This window comes from Haliotis cracherodii, unplaced genomic scaffold (genome assembly GCF_022045235.1).
Source record: "Haliotis cracherodii isolate W230 unplaced genomic scaffold, xgHalCrac1.p SCAF_9, whole genome shotgun sequence".
In the NCBI taxonomy this organism is placed as follows: Eukaryota; Metazoa; Mollusca; class Gastropoda; order Lepetellida; family Haliotidae; genus Haliotis; species Haliotis cracherodii.
This window is the reverse complement of record NW_027266343.1, coordinates 47,991,482-48,013,891: the sequence shown is the minus strand read 5'-3', so window position 1 is coordinate 48,013,891 and position 22,410 is coordinate 47,991,482. Positions and strand designations below refer to the sequence as shown.

General features: G+C 41.4%; 1 protein-coding gene across 1 annotated transcript in view; it reads right to left on the bottom strand.

Moving 5' to 3' along the window:
- LOC139453341 (1-phosphatidylinositol 4,5-bisphosphate phosphodiesterase epsilon-1-like) overlaps positions 1-22,410 on the bottom strand; it is a 369,664-nt gene that overhangs the window by 73,082 nt on the left and 274,172 nt on the right. Inside the window, exons 9-16 of the mRNA XM_071235012.1 lie at positions 20,611-21,012; positions 15,095-15,244; positions 14,516-14,801; positions 13,652-13,905; positions 11,899-12,044; positions 10,770-11,019; positions 8,623-8,807; positions 1,497-2,229 (exon numbers count right to left, since the gene is read on the bottom strand). Of these exons, the coding sequence (XP_071091113.1) occupies positions 1,497-2,229; positions 8,623-8,807; positions 10,770-11,019; positions 11,899-12,044; positions 13,652-13,905; positions 14,516-14,801; positions 15,095-15,244; positions 20,611-21,012 (2,406 nt within the window). The remainder of the gene's footprint in view (positions 1-1,496; positions 2,230-8,622; positions 8,808-10,769; positions 11,020-11,898; positions 12,045-13,651; positions 13,906-14,515; positions 14,802-15,094; positions 15,245-20,610; positions 21,013-22,410) is intronic.

The window sequence follows — 22,410 nt, the reverse complement described above, 5'->3', positions numbered from 1 at the left end:
TGATAGCCCTCCAGAGTCTGAATCAGCTAGTCAGCGGATGGTAGACACAGAGTGGTTGCAGATATGCATTTTCCAAAAGTGGGCTTTGATCGCTTCAGCCTTATTCAGCTCTTGACACAAGACTCATACACTGACTACTTCCAGTTTTAGCCCTTGACTAGACACCTACATTGACTGCTTCAGGTTTCAGCTCTAACACACAAGACACCTGCATTGACTGCTTCAGGTGTCAGTTCTAACACACAAGACACCTGCACTGACTGCTTCAGGTTTCAGCTCTAACACACAAGACACCTGCACTGACTGCTTCAGGTGTCAGATCTAACACACAAGACACCTGCACTGACTGATTCAGGTTTCAGCTCTAACATACAAGACACCTGCACTGACTGCTTCAGGTTTCAGCTCTAACACACAAGACACCTGCACTGACTGCTTCAGGTGTCAGCTCTAACACACAAGAAACCTGCACTGACTGCTTCAGGTGTCAGATCTAACACACAAGACACCTGCACTGACTGCTTCAGGTGTCAGATCTAACACACAAGACACCTGCACTGACTGCTTCAGGTTTCGGCTCTAACACACAAGACACCTGCACTGACTGCTTCAGGTGTCAGATCTAACATACAAGACACCTGCACTGACTGCTTCAGGTGTCAGATCTAACACACAAGACACCTGCACTGACTGCTTCAGGTTTCAGCTCTAACACACAAGACACCTGCACTGACTGCTTCAGGTTTCAGCTCTAACACACAAGACACCTGCACTGACTGCTTCAGGTGTCAGTTCTAACACACTAGACACCTACATTGACTGCTTCAGGTGTCAGTTCTAACACACAAGACACCTGCACTGACTGCTTCAGGTTTCAACTCTTACACACAAAACACCTGCACTGACTGCTTCAGGTTTCACCTCTAACACACGAGACACCTGCACTGACTGCTTCAGGTGTCAGCTCTAACACACAAGACACCTGCATTGACTGCTTCAGGTGTCAGATCTAACACACAAGACACCTGCACTGACTGCTTCAGGTTTCAGCTCTAACACACAAGACACCTGCACTGACTGCTTCAGGTGTCAACTCTAACACACAAGACACCTGCACTGACTGCTTCAGGTGTCAGATCTAACACAAAAGACACCTGCATTGACTGCTTCAGGTGTCAGATCTAACACACAAGACACCTGCACTGACTGCTTTCGGTGTCAGATCTAACACACAAGACACCTGCACTGACTGCTTCAGGTTTCAGCTCTAACACACAAGACACCTGCACTGACTGCTTCACGTTTCACCTCTAACACACAAGACACCTGCACTGACTGCTTCACGTTTCACCTCTAACACACAAGACACCTGCACTGACTGCTTCAGGTGTCAGATCTAACACACAAGACACCTGCACTGACCTATTCGACCCTTGATACTCCTACAGTTTGCCTTCCCTTGCTAGACATGTGAGTGTGACAATGTGGACACCTACCTTGATGGCCTCAGCAGGTGTCGGTCCCTGACACTTCTCCGAGTCATAGTACAGCTGCAGGTACTGCTGTTTTAACCACTGGAGCTTCTTGTCAGTCTGGTACTGTAGTTTATGGGAGGCCCTAACAAGACACTTGAGACCGTGGTACCAGATCTTGGCAGTGTGTGCAGGCGCAATGAACCACAACTTGCGGTTCTCCGACAGGTATGTTCCATACAGAATGGTAATACAGTTGTGTTCATGGCTAATATCCTCCAAGCCATGGCGCTTGGAAACAGCAGCAAGATCAACAGTTTCATCGTCGAAGTACACCTCTTTGATGACAGTCACATCAATGTAGCCCTCCTCCAGGTTATCACAGACTTCCTCACCAGTTGTGTGGCGAGCACAGAGGATCTGCGACCCATTGCTCTCCACTTCACCCTTCAGGACATAATCCGGTGTGGTGTTCCCAGCCCGTCGTGAACTCCACGATGGCTTCCGCCAGGTTAACGTGGCATTGTCGATCTCTAGTCGGAGATAGCACATACAGGACCGTCCTCCGTCCTCCTCCCATCTCACCATCGTCGTCCCGTGGTTCATACACTGTAGCCAATGATGGTTCAGAGATGCGACCTTGGGGGTTATGATCATGACCTCATGGTCACTGTACAGAGGTCGAATTGGTTGGTAGCTGTCAAGGTCAAGGTCATAGTCACTATCACTGTCATCGTCCTCAGATCGCACATGGTTCCTGTAAAACAAAAAATTGAAAATATGGAGGATGTTATGAAACACATTTTATTGAAAACAATTTTCAATGGATACAGGCCATAGCTCGATCTTACATGCCCAGCCAACAAATGGAAATGGGACTTGGGGATTACCAATTTGTTCATCAAGATTATTTGGTAATATGACTACATGTCACTTCCATTTTGAAAACGGCATCTAAACAACTTCACAACATCAAGAAAAAAGAACAGAAACAACAACAAGGACAAAATGCAATGTGATGAGTTGCAAAATGTGTCACTGAAAGAATCTGTGAAAGGAAATATACCTGACACTGGGTTTGCTACCAGGAATACAGCCCGTCTGACAATCTGGGTAATGCAGAAAGCTACAGTGTTTGGGCATCTTCACATTCTCCGAAAAGTTCTGGGTGGGTTTGACTTGGCAGCGATTCCTGGGAGAAGTCCCATTCGCTGTCTCGGCTGTGAGTAGAGGGGGGCAAGGGCCCTGAGGTGATGATGAGCCTAACCAGCCTGACTGTGCCAGACTCACCCAAACCCTCTTTGCTGCATTTTTTATTTTAAACTTTACATAATAACAGAACAACAACAAAGCCTTGGTCTGATCCCCTTCAGAGTTTACATACACACACACACATATATATATATTAGGTACTGGTCATTTGTTAATGGGGGGAGGGGGGTAGGAAGGTTGGTCTTGGGGCTGTATCATAGCTTGCTGACCCTGCTATTTTATGTAATATTTTTTCATGCCCTCCACCAGATACATTTAACATCAGTAATATGAAAAATTCAGGTGTTCCTTAACTTCTTTTAAGTAGCATAATAAGTCAATCCAGTGCAACATAGACACATTATTTATTGACATGACAGAATCCAACAGCCATATGTCACAATAACGGAGGTGATGTGACACTTGTTGTTTTGTCTCCGAGCCAGACAGCTGGACAGGTGATCAGCTTTAGTTTCTAGCAATGCCTAGCAACAAAGTATTGACCAGACAAACACAGATTTAACAGTTTCTATAACAGTGCGTCCCCATTACCTGGATGAGTTGCATGTCAGCTGACCTACAGCTCATTGGTCAGTTAGAGGCTGATAATGACAGCCCATTGGTCAGTTGGAGATGGATAATCTGCCCAATCATACCAAAGCCTGGTCTGGTTTATCCACTTACTGTTCTGCTTGACCATTAGTGTCAGCGATTGAAGGAGGTATCAACGTTAGGATCCGGGGTAATTGTATTACACTACTAAAATGTGTTCAGAACACCCTGCAGTGCAATGGTCCTCTAACAGTAACTGTGAACTGTAACGGAAAACATTTCGTTCACTTCTAAAAGGGAACTGTAACAGACAATATGTCGGTCATTTTTAAAAGAGGACTGTAACGGATAACATGTCTGTCACTTCTAAAAGGGAACTATGACGGATAACATGTCTGTCATTTTTACAAGGGAACTATGACGGAAAACATGTCTGTCATTTTTAAAAGGGAACTATGACAGAAAACATGTCTGTCAGTTGTAAAAGGGAAATGTAACAGAAAACGAGTGAGTGAGTGAGTGAGTGAGTGAGTGAGGCTTTATGCCACCTTTAGCAATATATTTCAGCAGTATCATAGTGGGGACACCAGAAATAAGCTTCACACATTGAACCAACATTTTAAACAGTAGTCAGTTCAAAATTGGGATTTTTTCAAATGTTGTTATGTTTCAAATTCAGAGACATTTAGATGCTGCATTTATTGCAACAATGTAAAACTAAACATGAATGTTCCTTTAATGGTCCTATTATCAGTGCAATACAGTTTTTAGTCACCCCTACAACGCCATCACCAAACATCAGTGTGTGGGCTGATGAATCCCCTTGAGCCATATATTCGACACAAAGGCACTCATGATTGCTAAAACATGTTCAGGCCGGCATGACATGGCAAAGCGTTTTTAGGCAAAATTTGCTACAGCTCACATACTTTTCTTTTAATTTTTTTTTTTTTTTTAATCTACAAGGTAATCAATTAAATTCAGACTGAAACACAAGAATTCTCAAATTCTTAGATGGGCATTGTAGAATCATCATCATCATCATCATCATCATCATCATCATCATCATCATCATGTGTTAGTCTGACTTGGAAGCAAGTGTCTTATCATGAGTATGGTGGAGTGTTCAAACTTCACTGTAAGGAAGCACTTACGAGTTGGTGTCTCTCATAGGGCTGAATATTGACATTTTTGTGAGCATCCGACTCACTCAGAGACAGGCAAGGATTGAAAACATTCACCTAACATAACCTTTTCACATCCTTGAGTGGATAACGGTGTAAAATCTACATCGAAACGTTGCTAAATGCAATAAACCAGAAAAGTTATCAATAAAGATGTACGTTTTCTAATTTACTCACCAACTCTCTAGAATGCCAATCAAGCAGTAAACTGCCAAAACATTAAGACATGGCTTTGTAAAAATGACATTGGCATAAAAAGTAACACTTCTAGTTGAGGTCATTTGTACCATCTTCCACCATTAACAGATATCCTCTCCCTCAGACTATAGTGACATCTACCTAGAACCCACTTATCTCCCTTAGTTCAAGCATATTTTATTCACAAATGGAAAAGGACAAAGTTATCGTACTTAGGACACCCTCTCCAGGGTGTTTACATACTTGATGGCTTCATTGAGGCAGATCTGTGATTCTGTTCTAATGACAGCAAACTGTAAATAAGCCGGGAAAATACCTTTGTGATTTTATGTATGATTTTTTAAATGATGTATGTATTTATGTATGATTCTGAATGATGTATGTATTTATGTATGATTCTGAATAATTCAAAATTCCACAAAATATGTCATTGGGTATTGTGACGTGATTGTAAACTTTGAGGTGCAAGGCACCATTCCACAAGGTGATCGTACTGTAGCACAACGACAGTCGTTAGTCTAAGTTAAAGTATGTGAGTTGCGATAACCTTAGTGCTACGAAAATTTTGTGGAACGGATGCCAGAATTCTAAAGGTTGACCATTGTATGGTATCAGAGACCATATAATCTATTATATGGTCTCTGATGGTATTAAATTCATATGTTTCAACTTTGTTTGAAGTATTATTCTGTTAAACTGAATTGGATTATGCCTAGGATCGTGTAGGTGTCAGCCTATTCACACTCAACAGTATAATTCTAACATTGTTATAAATGCCAAGCAATAAATAAAATACTAAACTTGCTCCGGGGTAAAACCAATTTTATGAAACACATGAATAGTTGTGGTATCTGGCTCATCAGATACCAGAACTATTCACTCGTTTCATAAAATTGGTATTACACGGGAGCTCAACGTTAAGTATTCTATATTTATGTTATGACTTGTTGATAGGCCTGCACTTCCTTCCAACAAAAGTTTCACATTGATGGGTACGCTTGTATTTGTTCTAAGTATGCGTCTTAATGTTAATATAAGTCATTCTCTTTGACTAGTATATACTGGACATTCATACAAATAATGGACAGAGTTTTCTATGAAGTTGCTGCAGGAGCAAATTTTGGGTCAGTTTTTATGCCTATTTTGTATACCGCATTCGACATAATAAGCCCCTGCTCTAATAAGCGCCCACGGCGATATTTGCTGATATATTGGCTAGTGAACACTCCCAATTAGCACCCCTTCCGAATGATCAATGTACACAATGTACATTTATCTTTCAACTCTGTTTTTTTCATCAAAATAATATTCTAACAAGAGCTCCCTATTTGTAGTTTTGAGAGCGCCCTGGGCGCTTATTATGTCAAATACAGTAAATCAAAATTGAGTGAACTTGTGGAATAGAATAACTTAATGTGAATAATGTTAAGTTTTATTTTGCCATTCCAAAAATAGGATGGTGCAAATGAATGTTGTTTTGAGATACAAGATTTTAAGGATGTTACACTAGCACAATTACAAACATTTAATGTTAGGTTATTCCACGATCTTATTGTTGAAGGAAAGAAGGATTTGTATGAATGCTTATGTCTCGAACGAGGAATTGATGTGTGCAGAACATCTCCAATTATAATCAGTTTTCATACCAATGTTGTGCGGAATAAGTTAACTTGTCTCCCTTGTCCGAAATGGGATTCTCTATCAATCAAGGAAGAAGCTTCACGACCCTTGTCAGATACTCAGCCATGATCCCCTTCACTGCATGGTCAAAAGGTCACCCCAAATTGTCAAGGTCAAGTGAAGTCATGAGACTGAAATAGGGGTTAATTGCAAAGGTCACATCAATCTGATCCCAGTCAATAAGGACCATTCTCGACAGTTGCTTGATTGATCTGTTTTCTCCCCTCCTCATGAAATCTTAGAAAACAATGCGTGTGCGTGTGTGTGTGCGTGTGCGTGCATGTGCATGTGCACATGTTTCAGTGTGTGCACATAGGTACGGCTAAAATGTTTTTAAAAGACTGATTTTAGAGGATTATATGTGATTGGGTATGCTTTCAAGTAAACACATAACAATGTCATGAGCTGTAGAATGTCTGCTGGTTTCAGTTAGATGGACTTCTGATGGTATTCATCCAATACATGTTGCTGAAAAGATACTTCTAATATCATGTGCTGCTGATCTCACAGCCTTTGTGAACAGTTGGTTGTTTTGTTATCTAACGACGCACTCAGCAATATTCGAGCTATATGACGGCTGTCAGTAAATAATTGAGTCTGGACCAGACAATCCAGTGAGCATCGATCCACACTATTGGGATCCGATGACATGCATCAACCAAGACAGCGAGTCTGACCACCCGATCCCGCTCATCGTCCCTTACAACAAGCATAGTTGCCTTTTACGGCAAGCATGGGTTGCTGAAGACCTATTCTACCCCGCATCTTCACGGCTCTTTGTGAACATAACACGCACAGACATGATCTGTTTTCAAATGGTTGCACCTGACATGTTTTTATGGGTGTGCACCATGTTTTATGTGCAGTTTGTCAGGATAAATAGGACAAGATGCAACACAGAGCTGCATCGAACAGATTAATCTCACCAACAGCCTGTACAGAATGACACAGTACAATAGTGATTCTGCCAATTTGCTAAAAAATCCATATCTTTGATTCACCAATCTGTCAACGTCAGCTATTAATAATATTCCACACGATAAATCCAAGCATGAAGGGCTTCGGCACAGATTAACAGTCTGAGATTGTCAGATGCTCTACAGTTAACTCTATCTCCCTGGACACCAACATGGACTCCTCCAAGACAATGCATGGGAGAGCCTATTATATAATATTGGCAGACTTGGGGTTAACCTTCCTGATATTGCCTCTCTCAGGAAGAAAGGGCACTTGAACTACATGAGTTATGGGTCAACTTATGACAGAATTCAAGTCATATGTCACGTTTTTTCATTTTTGTATTCTGTATTTTTCAGAAAATATGTAACATACATTATCTGTCTGCTTTGGAGGACCCATGAAGATCCGTGTAAGAATTGGTCTTGACGACATCCTACTCTATGGTAACACATCATTTTTACAGACTAGAGGAAATAAAAACATAATTTCTAACCCTGGTACCACCAAAGTACCAAAGAAGTTTTAAAAAATCCCAATAACAAAATAACAGCAACCCATGCTTGCCAAGTAAACGTCTTTTGGTATGATACGGCCGGGGATCAAACCCTGGACAGACACTCTACCACAAGACCATGGAGGCGGACTGTAACCATGGTACTTTCTTTGCAGAGTTTAATCTTAATCAAGCATATCAACATGGTCAAGGGCAAAGACAATGCAATTTGCATGAGCTCTCATTGGATCAGGACAAAATGCAGTTTGCTCTTTTTAAGTTTTCAATGCATTTCAACTTTCTTTTCTTGAAGGAGGGGCGTTATGTGGCAGTAGAGATTCGGTCATGGATCAACATCAGGAGGTTTCATGTATATAATCCAAGTCATCGGATCCCGCAGGCCATGGATCCACAACATACGATATTCAGTATTTCAACCCAGTCGACCCCTGAAGATCCAGGCTGGAACAGGTCTTCAGTAACCCCTGCTTTGCCGTAAAAGGCGAGTATGCTTGTCGTAAGAGGCGACTAACAGGATCGGGTGGTCAGGCTCACTGACTTGGTTGAAATGTGTCATCACATCCCAAGTGAGTACATCATGATGTCAATCACTGGATTGTCTGGTCCATACTCGATTATTTACAGGCCGCCGTCATATAGCATTTTTTATCTGCCAAGGGTTCTCTGTGTGGAATCCAGGGTAAATCGCTGGTCAGTGAATGATTGAGGGTGTGGTTGGTGTTGTGTTCAGTCACTGAGTCGTGGAAATATTTATCAGTTCGTATAACGCTAAAATGTAAATGTTAACTTTATTGGTCAGTCTTTGTCCTACCTGTTCTCATCCTGTTCCATATCTTCTAGTTTCTGTATGATCGCCCTCTGGTGGTCAGCATGGTGGTGAAATAGGAGGATGTCGTTCAGGACGATGTGAGCCTGTTTCAGCTTGTCCATGTTGATGAGGCCGCCCACGCCGATCCGTGTCATGAAGCGATCCTCACCGTTGTAGTCGGACACAAACTGGGGAAGAGGTATGATTATCATTATGATGAGGCGAGTGAGATGAGGTGAGGTGAGGTGAGGTGAGGTGAGGTGAGGTGAGGTGAGGTGAGATGAGGTGAAATGGGCTTAACATTATATTAAAGATGACTGCACTTATATAGCAACATACATGAATGTGGGTGTGACTGTTGGTACTTGTCTGCACAAATGTCGGTTTTATAGTGCTAGCCCACTGAGATACCAGGCCGCAGTAACATAGATACCCCACTAAGACACAGTATACTGACTCTAAGCTGACCGGTCCTTATTTAGCCCCTGAATTATGTGCACCAGGCAGGGAAACAAGAAGAACCATCTTTAAACCTCTTTGGGCATGACATGTTAGGGGATCAAACCAAAACACTTCCGCCCTCTGGGCGGACACTCTATCCACTGGACCATGGCAGTAGTCGAATGTAGCGGGAAAGCCCAAAGTTATGCAGTCCCAGGTGTTTACAACATTGGGAAACCTGCCATCTTCCCGAGGCAAGGGAATAAGCTGAATATAGAAGTCGAAATCGACAACCGGTTCGTAAACTGCCGTGCAGATTTTGTTTGATTGCAGGATTTGCAAATGTGTACGACAACTTAGCGTCAACAGATATTTTCCAAATCTTTTCATGTTTCTAATCAAGGTGCTGATGCGATTTGATGCACTTTGCAAAGAAAGACCCGTTTTATTACAATATAGATCTTGATTATCGATCAGATCATCTTCACCAGGCGATACCATGTTGTTTGAAGCAATTGCAAGTGATATCAGAGTTTGAATCTAGACCTTGATTTATTCCCTTAATGCCGAGATGCTCTATCCACTAGACCATCGAGACAGTTGTCCCAATGATGACACACAGACATGACTGTCTTACAAATGCCAAACACAACACTACCTTGTACTCATGAATTATTCAATTTGTGAAATTAACTAAAAAACTATCTAGAAAAGTTTTCAACCTATCAAGGTCTGTAAGCATAGGAAGCATCAGACAGAAAATGACACTGATGTCTGAGCAGTATGATGGATTTATTTATACCGAGATGATCTGAGTTCAGTTTCCACTGGCAGTTGAAGATTGTATGAGTGCTTCATGTGATGGTTTCAATAACTCAATGACAAACTTCTATAATTATTGATAATTCTACCTCTGTATCTGGCCTTGTTGTTGCCAGGGAAACGACATCTAGTTTGTACATGGACTGTATTCATTTGACATTTCTTATTTGTCAAAGTGTTATGATATTGATAATAATGTCCCAAAGAGTCCATTCATTATGTACCAGAGTACATTCAGTAAGACTGACGCTGTGGTTTAGCATATAGAGCTTCTTCCTGGTAGCAGAAGGTTGGTGGTTCAATCACCGGCTATGCCATACTAAGAGATGTTAGAAGATGGTACTTGTTGTTGCCCTGCCTGGCACTTGGCATTATCAGGAGAAAAGAAGGACTGGTTGACTCGGAGTCAGTATACTGTGTCTGAGTGGGGTATTCATGTTAAACTGCTCATGTTATCTCAGTGGACTAGCACTATTAAAAGGCATAAGACCGCACACGCACGCACGCACGCACGCACACACGCACGCACGCAAAAGCACAGACAGACAGACAGACAGACAAGTCCTGGATCCATCAAGATTGGAGCATGCGCCACATTCAAGATGTACATACTGATTTCTGGGTTCACCTTATACATGATAATAAGTGCAATAACCTTGAAAACAACATTGAACCCCATTTCACCTCACCACCTGATTGCTCATGATCCTACATCACTACTACATGTACCCCAGTCACTCCCAATGTATACAACCCAAGCTGCCTATAATGCACTAGAAGGGGAACACACATTATCATCACCTCAAATTGGGTGGCCATTCGCTGCTGGGTTAACAGAGACCAAATGTAACACTTCTGTGTAATGAAAGCTTGTTTTTATCACATACCTCTAAGTTTTGATTTTCTTCCGATGGAAGCACAATGAGGCTTGGAACGCCAGCAAATATTGCCTTGAGATCACGTAAGAATCCACCGAAAAATGGAACCACTTTGCATTCTTGGATGTCTAAGGCTCGGCTGACGGCCTCCCTGTATTCCGGAGAAGGATCTCTGGTCAGCAGGACCTCGGTGAGGGAGCTCAAGGTGGACAGATTCTCCTCCGATATCGACAACCAGAAAGGTTTCAACTTCTCAGATCTGGAATGAAAACAAGATAATGAGTGGTCTGCTTTCATTACTTGCAGCAACATGGGTCAGTATTGAGGAGTGTCGAAGCATAGCCATATGAGAGATATACATGCAGAAGTGAGACAACTACCAAATGCAAAATGCTTCATGAATTATTTCTATTCAAACAGTGAGTGAGTGAGTATGCTTGCAGAAATATTCCAGCATCATGGAATATCATGTTTGGAATTGAAACCCGATGTAACATTTTGTTTGTTTATTTGTTGTTTAACGCCGTACTCAGCAATATTCCAGCATATGAGGGCGGTCTGTAAATAAACAAGTCTGAACAATCCAGTGATTGATATCATGAGCATCAATCTACACAATTGGGACACGATAACATGAATCAACCAAGTCACAATACTGACCATGAGATCCTGTTAGTCGCCTCTTACGACAAACAAAGTCACATGTTACGGCAAGAATGGGTTGCTGAAGACCTATTCTACCCCAGATCTTCAAAGGTTCAGGTACAAAGGTACTTTTCGATTGTACCTTCTCCAGAACGACAGAGAGCCACTTGTGTCAAACTAAAATTATCTTTTGTTTGGGGTCATTACATTCATATACCACATCCTCATAACCTTTCCTATCTTATGCAAAATATATCTGAAATTCAGAGGGTGGCCAGGGGTGGGACAAAGTGGCCTGGGATATTCATTTCTCAGGGAGAACTGCCTAGGAGAACATTTAGCCTGGTTTACCAGGTCTTTGGTGTGATGAGGACTACCACACTGCCCACATTCATCCAGTCCTTGTATGCTAACTTGATGTCACAGAGAGTATTGGTACCCATCCTTTTCTAGAATCTGTATCTTTGATTGTCACATTGCCAGAGATACTCACCTGAGTCCTGCCAGTATCTCGACTGCGGAGTTGAAGTTGCCGAGGACGAAGCAGTATACGGCCAGTCTCAGGATACAGGACAACACTGCCTTCCGGTCCTCATGGGTGGCCTGTGTGATGATGATCTGGGTGATCCACGTCGTCACCTGCAACATGTGGACAACAATGCCTTTACAACGTGAGGAAACACCATCATAAACACAAAACAGGCCCTTGATCCAACAGTCTGTGGAGACATGTGCTTCGTGTCATCAAGAGTTGTCTCCCTTGATGTTTAGAAAATCAACTTGGGTATAAAACATGCTCATGTCCAACTATATGGAAAATGCTCTCCGAAAACCTCTAACGTCAGTCTTTTTGAAACATTTTAGTCCCAAATACTCAATTGCGAAAATGATCAAAGTCTTATTCTCATTCAAATGAACACATATGATGACTTCTACAATGATTTATATTGGTTTTCCCTATTTCTTGAATTATGGATATACCTTGGATTGTACACACTCTTATCATATTGTCATCTGCTCTTCTTTGACCCTGCACTCACTCATCCCCTGTTCCCTCATCCTCATCTAAACATGGCCAGCGATGGCCGAGGCCAGGACACAAGCCTCTGATCCTTCAATCTCATTAAAATCAGAATTTTTACTACCATACGATACTTCCCTGTGTCACGATCTGATGACACCTCACGTCAGGTGAACACAGAGCGAACACTAACTGCCACATCGTGTGAAGGAGGCTTGAGTTCATGGATCAATCAGTTGTCAGCTTTTAAATATGATTCATTTTTTGGCCACCTTGTTTTGGAAATTCTGATGTTAGCACAAGAAAAACACCACAGAGCACAGCTTCCCTTGATAGTATGTACCGCCTCCGTGGTCTAGTGGTAGAGCGTCCCCACGGACAGCGGAATGTCCGGGGTACAATTCCCTGGCAGTGTCATACCTATAGACATTAAAAGACGGTACTTGTTACCCTGCCTGGCGCTCGGCATTAAGGGGCTAACACAACGACCGGTTGGCTCAGAGTCAGTGTACTGTGTCTGAGTGGGGCATTCATGTTAAACTGTTGCATGGTATCTCAGTGGGCTAGCATTATAATATTGGCATTAGTCCAGACTAGTACAAGCAGCCACAGACACACGTTCATGCACATTGCAATATAAGTGCAATATCTTGGATGCAACATTAAACCCCCTTTCACCTCATCACCTTGACAGGGGCGGTCGGGTAGCCTAGTGGTTAAAGCGTTCGCTCGTCACGCCGAAGACCCGGGTTCGATTCCCGACATGGGTACAATGCGTGAAGTCCATTTCTGGTGTACCCCGCCGTGATATTGCTGGAATATTGCTAAAAGCGGCGTAAAACAATACTCACTCACTCACTCACCACCTTGACAGTAGACCCATTTGGGTGTAGTTGCCATCATGCTCAGAAATGACAGGATGTATAACATATCCATTACAAAGTAATGTCACGACTGCATTAATATAGATCATATTTGTTTTATACCAAGTATTTGAAAGCATTGATGAGCTGTTTAGAAGTTCCCCTGTCATGACCTCCTAAAGGTGTCTTCACGCAAAGAAGTGTGGTTAAAATTTCATCAAAATGAGTTGCTTTCCCTTCACTCTGTGGTAGGTTTTGGCTGTGTGCTGAGCTTGTAGTTTCTGTATCTGACACTGCCTTGTGTGCACTGGTGTACCAATGTTTCACTGTAAGCACTGCATCGATGACAATGTTGTACATACCTCGTTAAACCTCTGAATGAGATCTTCCACACATGGGTGTTTCCTGTGAGTGGGCGACCTTGAGAGGTCAATTGTGACCTGTCGCACATATTGTGCAGAAGGAATGCTGGTGAAGAGGCTGTGTTCGGAGTCTGTTAGCATCATAGCGACCTCCTCCGGGAAGTGAAGCATCTTCTGAAGCTGCTCCAGCTCGGTGTCATACTGTGTCCCACTCCGCATCTCCGTCTGCATCGTCAGCTGGCGCCGGTGGAAGTCTGGCAGGCCAAAGAATATTGATACATCATATAAATAATGGTCCCTTTCATAATATTCCCCCTTAATAATCCTAAATCTACTTTTGTATTTATTAATTAATTAACTAATTAATTAAATTGGTATGGTTTTCCCTCTCTAAGAATATAACCTAGCATCCCTTGACAAAAAACCCAAAACATCAGTCGTACAATAGTTTAAAATGTCACATTACTGTACACAAAAACAATTAATTTATTGACCGATGTATCCTACGAGTGCCACAAACACACATATTCCTGTTATTGGAAAGATATCAACAAATTTGCACTGAATCATGCACTTTAAGCCTGTTAATACACAATCTGGTTATAAAACTGTACACTGAAATAAAAATTCCTACTTCAAGCATTCAGTACTGAAAACTGAGTCTCATAACCAAAACTTGTCTTCAAAATTAGCATCCATTAATTCCGGTAAAGTTTCATCTTAAATTATCCCATTTTAGCTGAGCTCATAGATCAATATCAATTTGACCAAACTCTGGCTCTAGACCACTTGTCAAAGTCACACACCATGCATAAATACCATTTCTTGGACAAAAATACCTCATTTGAAATTCCATATTCTTACCAAACTCGAAACTATCCCTCCTGAGAGTGCCGTTGTTTAGGAATCGTCCATCCATATCTAGGGCCTGCCAGATGGCTGCTGTCACTGACTTGAGATTGTCAAGTGTTGGCATCACAAGCGCCCATGGTTTAGACCCTCGGAACTCCAAGACTAGGCCATCATGGGCTTTCCCTGTGCCGGACAGCCAATCCTCCAAGTTACGAATGTTTTGTGATTTGGCGAGAAGTTTGGTTTTATTGTCCAATAGCACTATTTTCTCACTGGCAATACCTAATAACCTTGGTATCTGCAACAGAATGATTGAACATTATATTACCAATGACAAGGCTCCGTCTTGACACGGGGGATAATAACAAATATCCTAATATAAATGAAAGTGGATTATTTTGTAAGACCTTCTTTGCAAGGCTTACGGTATTTACCCAATCAGGGACACAGATTACATTTTTGTGTAGAGTTTCTTTGAATAACGGAATGCATGGAGAAAGTGATAGCGTGGAGCCATTTGACAAACTTATTCGGGGGTTCAGCGTTATTTGGAGAGTTATCTTCCTTGATGTGCTTAATGTCTAAATTTACCTTTTTCTGTGTGTTTCCTCGAAGTATTTCCTTCACCTGAAAGATTTTGCATCCATAACTTGGCAGCTTCTTACATATCTTTATGTATAACTGCTTCAGTTTTAGTTCATTCTCATAGTAGGGTGTGTGCCATAGCTTCTTATTCTTCTCCTGAAAATACAAAGAATAAATGTGTGTTTTAGCTGTACTTAATCCTGTGAGGTAAGCTGGCGTTTATGGAATATTACTGCTTAATGTGGAAGAAAAGTCCTTTACCACTACACAAGCAGGGCAGGGTGCATGATTCAGGAATGCTTGAATTACAAACTCCTCATGGAGATTCTGTGACAGAATAGATCCACAGTACCCCTTGCTTCTTCTAAGAACACAAAAAGTGATTCTCGTCGTGAAACCACCTGGTTGATTGTCAACAAGACTCAAACATAGTGATTCCTTGCTCCTACTATCATCCACTGATTTGTCTCGCGTCCGACAAAGACAAAAGATTTCACGGGTCTCTGTGGGTAGCTGTAAAAAGGTTGACATCAGCATTAATGCAACATGATTCACTCACCGTTTCACCATACATCAAGAATATAGTGCCAACTTGCACGACACACGCTTGCACTCAACAGCAAGAATACTTTCTCCATAAAAACATAAGACGATTACTAACTGATCCATTCAAACAAACTGGTAGTGAACACTGCTAGAGAAACAGCAGCAAATTTCATTGAGGAAATCAACAATTACATAAAAAAAAACCTTCTGAGTGTTGTATAGGAAATGAGGAAGTAGTTATTTCCTGCTTGACAACCTACGAATAGAACTAATTGTCTTGCAAATATTTCGTTATCAGATTTTAAGGATGTTTATAAACATTCCTCTAACAGAATATGAGCAATTGTTTGACTTGAGTATCGTTTGTCGCAACGGGATACAAGGAGTCTGCTATTTTACTCACACAGCGTAAACACACGTAAGTAAACATACGTAGGTAAACAGTGCCGCAGAATGACTGAGAACTGCAGTGTTGCTGTATCCGCAGTTTAAGACTTACTTGTTCATATACAGAATTGTTTTCCAAAACCTTAGGGTAAAATAATATTTTTAATTGTATTTTTTAAGTGTTATTTCGAAAGTATTGTTGGTGGGATGAAATGTAGAAATTACGATTGAAACTAATCAAAGAAAACTTGATATTAAAGAAACTTGTTTGCCTTTGTGACAGGGCAAAAGGTTTTAAAACGGTCCTTACTCAATCACCTGCTTAACTGTTTTACCAAAAACGTCTTTACTTAATCACCTGCTTAACGGTTTTACCTAAAAAGTCTTTACTTAATCACCTGCTTAACTGTTTTACCTAAATGGTCTTTACTCAATCGCCTGCTTAACTGTTTTACCTAAAAAGTCTTTAATCAATTGCCTGCTTAACTGTTTTAGCTAAAAGGTCTTTACTCAATTGCCTGCTTAATTGTTTTACCTAAAAAGTCTTTATTCAATTGCCTGCTTAACTTTTTACCTAAATGGTCTTTAATTAATCACCTGCTTAACTGTTTCACCTTAATAGTCTTTACTTTATCACCTGCTTAACTGTTTTACCTAAATAGTCTTTACTCAATCGCCTGCTTAACTGTTTTACCTAAAAAGTCTTTACTCAATTGCCTGCTTAACTGTTTTACCTAAAAAGTCTTTACTCAATTGCCTGCTTAACTTTTTACCTAAATGGTCTTTACTCAATCGCCTGCTTATCTGTTTTACCTAAAAAGTCTTTACTCAATTGCCTGCTTAACTGTTTTACCTAAATGGTCTTTACTCAATCGCCTGCTCAAATGTTTTACCTAAAAAGTCTTTATTAAATAACCTGCTTAACTGTTTTACCTGAATGGTCTTTACTCAATTGCCTGCTTAACTGTTTACCTAAATGGTCTTTACTCAATCGCCTGCTTAACTGTTTTACCTAAAAAGTCTATACTCAATTGCCTGCTTAACTGTTTTACCTAAATGGTCTTTACTCAATCGCCTGCTCAAATGTTTTACCTAAAAAGTCTTTATTAAATAACCTGCTTAACTGTTTTACCTGAATGGTCTTTACTCAATCACCTGCTTAACTGTTTCACCTAAATAGTCTTTACTTAATCACCTGCTTAACTGTTTTACCTAAATAGTCTTTACTTAATCACCTGCTTAACTGTTTCACCTAAATAGTCTTTACTTAATCACCTGCTTAACTGTTTCACCTAAATAGTCTTTACTTAATCACCTGCTTAACTGTTTTACCTAAAAAGTCTTTACTTAATCACCTGCTTAACTGTTTTACCTAAATGGTCTTTACTCAATCGACTGCTTAACCGTTTTATCTAAGTGGTCTTTACGCAATTGCCTGCTTGACTGTTTTACCTAAATGGTCTTTACTTATTCGTCTGCTTAACTGTTTTACCTAAAAAGTCTTTATTCAATTGCCTGCTTAACTGTTTCACCTAAATGGTCTTTACTCATTCACCTGCTTAACTGTTTTACCTAAAAAGTCTTTTTTAAATCACCTGCTTAACTGTTTAACCTAAAAAGTCTTAACTCTATTGCCTGCTTAACTGTTTTACCTAAAAAGTCTTTACTCAATTGCCTGCTTAACTGTTTTACCTAAAAAGTCTTTACTCAATTGCCTGCTTAACTTTTTACCTAAATGGTCTTTACTCAATCGCCTGCTTAACTGTTTTACCTAAAAAGTCTTTACTCAATTGCCTGCTTAACTGTTTTACCTAAATGGTCTTTACTCAATCGCCTGCTCAAATGTTTTACCTAAAAAGTCTTTATTAAATAACCTGCTTAACTGTTTTACCTGAATGGTCTTTACTCAATCGCCTGCTTAACTGTTTTACCTAAATGGTCTTTACTCAATTGCCTGCTTAACTGTTTTATCAAAGTGGTCTTTACTAATTCGCCTCCTTAACATTTTCAGACACTCATTGTATCCAACCAATCCTCATTACTCACACAAGAATGAAGTTCTGCTAAGGAAGTATCTCAGTGGGATATAACAAGAAATTTTGATTTCTCAATTTCTCAAATTATACTGCAAATTAATTTCATTCCTGTCATTAAAATGTAAATAAGGTTTTTCCTTGTGTTTGATGTGACCATTATACTTCACTATTTATATTTGCTGAGTGCACAATTAAACAAAAACAAACAAACAAACAAATATTACTGATATCTGAATATGCACACTCTAGGCTTTTCACTTGTGCTGTTATAAAGTTCCCCTGCATTAATTGGTGTGAGTAACTTTATACAATTGTCAAGTGATATCGTACAGTAGAGAGTGGGAGGAAATGGCTTGGAGGACGATTGAGAAATTCGGATTTTGATGCATGATAACAATCTATATGTTAAAACTACTATACAGTAATGTGTTCCTCCAGTACCCCATGCTTGTCCACTAGGCATTCCAAGACAAAGTATTTCCCAATACCCATGCTTGTCCACTAGGGGTTCCAAGACAAAGTATTTCCCAGTACCCCATGCTTGTCCACTAGTCGTTCCAAGACAAAGTATTTCCCAGTACCTATGCTTGTCCACTAGTCGTTCCAAGACAAAGTATTTCCCAGTACCGATGCTTGTCCACTAGGCGTTCCAAGACAAAGTATTTCCCAGTACCCCATGCTTGGCTCCACTAGGCGTTCCAAGACAAAGTATTTCCCAGTACCCCATGCTTGTCCACTAGGCGTTCCAAGACAAAGTATTTCCCGGTACCCCATGCTTGGCTCCACTAGTCATTCCAAGACAAAGTATTCCCCAGTACCCCATGCTTGGCTCCACTAGGTGTTCCAAGACAAAGTATTTCCCAGTACCCCATGCTTGGCTCCACTAGGCGTTCCAAGACAAAGTATTCCGCAGTACCCCATCCTTGGCTCCACTAGGCGTTCCAAGACAAAGTATTCCCCAGTACCCCATCCTTGGCTCCACTAGGCGTTCCAAGACAAAGTATTCCCCAGTACCCATGCTTGGCTCCACTAGGCGTTCCAAGACAAAGTATTTCCCGGTACCCATGCTTTGCTCCACTAGGCAGTCCAAGACAAAGTATTCCCCAGTACCCCATGCTTGGCTCCACTAGGTGTTCCAAGACAAAGTATTTCCCAGTACCCAATGCTTGGCTCCACTAGGCGTTCCAAGACAAAGTATTCCCCAGTACCCCATGCTTGGCTCCACTAGGCAGTCCAAGACAAAGTATTTCCCGGTACCCATGCTTTGCTCCACTAGGCAGTCCAAGACAAAGTATTCCCCAGTACCCCATGCTTGGCTCCACTAGGTGTTCCAAGACAAAGTATTTCCCAGTACCCAATGCTTGGCTCCACTAGGCGTTCCAAGACAAAGTATTCCCCAGTACCCCATGCTTGGCTCCACTAGGTGTTCCAAGACAAAGTATTTCCCAGTACCCAATGCTTGGCTCCACTAGGCGTTCCAAGACAAAGTATTCCCCAGTACCCCATGCTTGGCTCCACTAGGCAGTCCAAGACAAAGTATTTCCCGGTACCCATGCTTTGCTCCACTAGGCAGTCCAAGACAAAGTATTCCCCAGTACCCCATGCTTGGCTCCACTAGGTGTTCCAAGACAAAGTATTTCCCAGTACCCAATGCTTGGCTCCACTAGGCGTTCCAAGACAAAGTATTCCCCAGTACCCCATGCTTGGCTCCACTAGGCAGTCCAAGACAAAGTATTTCCCGGTACCCATGCTTGGCTCCACTAGGTGTTCCAAGACAAAGTATTCCCCAGTACCCCATGCTTGGCTCCACTAGGCAGTCCAAGACAAAGTATTTCCCGGTACCCATGCTTGGCTCCACTAGGTGTTCCAAGACAAAGTATTTCCCAGTACCCCATGCTTGGCTCCACTAGGTGTTCCAAGACAAAGTATTTCCCGGTACCCATGCTTGGCTCCACTAGGTGTTCCAAGACAAAGTATTCCCCAGTACCCCATGCTTGGCTCCACTAGGCGTTCCAAGACAAAGTATTTCCCGGTACCCATGCTTGGCTCCACTAGGTGTTCCAAGACAAAGTATTTCCCAGTACCCCATGCTTGGCTCCACTAGGCGTTCCAAGACAAAGTATTTCCCGGTACCCATGCTTGGCTCCACTCGGTGTTCCAAGACAAAGTATTTCCCGGTACCCATGCTTGGCTCCACTAGGTGTTCCAAGACAAAGTATTTCCCGGTACCCATGCTTGGCTCCACTAGGTGTTCCAAGACAAAGTATTCCCCAGTACCCCATGCTTTGCTCCACTAGGCAGTCCAAGACAAAGTATTCCCCAGTACCCATGCTTGGCTTCACTAGGCGTTCCAAGACAAAGTATTCCCCAGTACCCATGCTTGGCTTCACTAGGCATTCAAAGACAAAAAAATATTCCACATGTACACCATACTTGTCTCCCCTAGGTATTCAAGAGCAAAATATGACCCTTGCTAGGGATATCACTGACTGTAGGGTAAAACCACATTCTCTGATGGAATCACAAAGACACTACAAGTATGTCACCGCTCACCTTGATCAGTTCTCGAACCTTCTTGGATGTGGTGTAGTGAGGAGGGAGGAAGTGAGACAGATCGATCTGTTCGCAGCCTTCTATTTCATTGTCACTTGTACACATTAAACTCCTCACAAGCTTGCCTTTCCTGCGAGTACTGGTGATGCGCTGAGCTTGATTTGAGCGAATCAGTTCTTTTCTCAGTTTTAAATTTTCCTGCTGTGAAACATTTGTGACTCTGAAGCGTCTGTCATGGTTGGAGATTTTGTCGATGGGTGACACATGATCCCAGCTGTGAGTGTGATTGGTCAACTGGCCCTCCTCTGGCCACGCCTCCTCAATGTGCAGCTGTATCCCGGCTAGAGTTGCTGCCTCTTCCTTGGCACACGGCAAATCCCCGCTCACAACCAGCTGCTGAAGCTGCAACAAAATACACATGTCAGCCATCTGAACATTCATATACATGTATACAACTGTTAGTCGGTCAATATTCAAGAGAAGCAGAAAACTTCTGAGTGAACTGACACACTAATTAACACCTTGAAACAGAAACACAAATGAACAGCCTTGCCAACTGACACATATTCCATAAAAAACTGATGCATTGCGATGCTCTGTTCCAAGAAACATAACCTCAGATCATGTATTGTTACAAGCTTGACAATGGTAAAAGGATTTATACCAAATGTCACCTTTGAAGTAAATAAAGAAGTTGTTATCCATAAACTGGGTCTACTTTGTAACTGTTTACAACAACAAAAAAGGAGAAAGAATGAGTTTGGATGCTATCAAATATATCAACGCTTGTTGATAATAATATCTGAGCAAAAACTCAAGTACTTCAGTGCCAGTAAAAAAACTAGTAGAAATGTACATCATGGTAGGTAAAAAATACAGCCCTAAAGTCAACAGCTTTGACAGAGCCCTAAAGACCTTCGACTAACTTGGTAGGTCAGGGCTTTAAAAACCAAGAAAGAAGTGAGCAAAGCTCACATACCCCCGTTATCCCCGCTGGTCAACAACAAATAGTAAATAGTTTGTTAATTAATGAAATATACCTGTTGCTTTAAGTCAGAGGAACTGCCCTTTCCTTTGTAACCCCATGAGGATGCATTATGTTTGAAATGAACACATGTTTTTGCAAATATATTTCAATCTAGTGTGGGATAATCAATGCTTAGCACAACATACATTCTTGATGTTTCTTAATGTGTCCATGGAAACGGCAAAAATTAAAAAATTCAGAATCTTCAAACTAGCAAAGAGCACAAGTACTCATTGTGGTTAATGTGTGTAGCAGGTTTGGTGAAGCTAGGGTGCATGGTTAAAAAGATATGGGCCGTACAAAACACCCACCCTAAAAGTTTAAGTTTCTAATGTTTCCATGGAAACGGCAAAAATTAAAAAATTCAGAATCTTCAAACTAGCAAAAGGCACAATTACTCATTGTGGTTAATGTGTGTAGTAAGTTTGGTGAAGCTAGGGTGCATGGTTAAAAAGATATGGGCCGTACAAAAGCTCGGTCGGAAGGATGGACGGGCAGAAGGACGGACGGACGGAACGCTATATACCCCCGATTTACTTCGTAAACGGGGGTATAACTATAGACTACACTTAAAGGCTTTGAAAACTGCAGACTACACATTTTGTTTGTTAGTTGGTTTAGAACAAGCAATCCATTACCTATGGGAAATTATTATCAACAAACAATTTCCCTGATGTAAGAGGATGTAATTTGAAGTCAAAAACTATTCTTTGAATAGTTCCTGATATTGTGAAACAGCATCCATTTCTATAATCAGTCATATACGGCCCTGA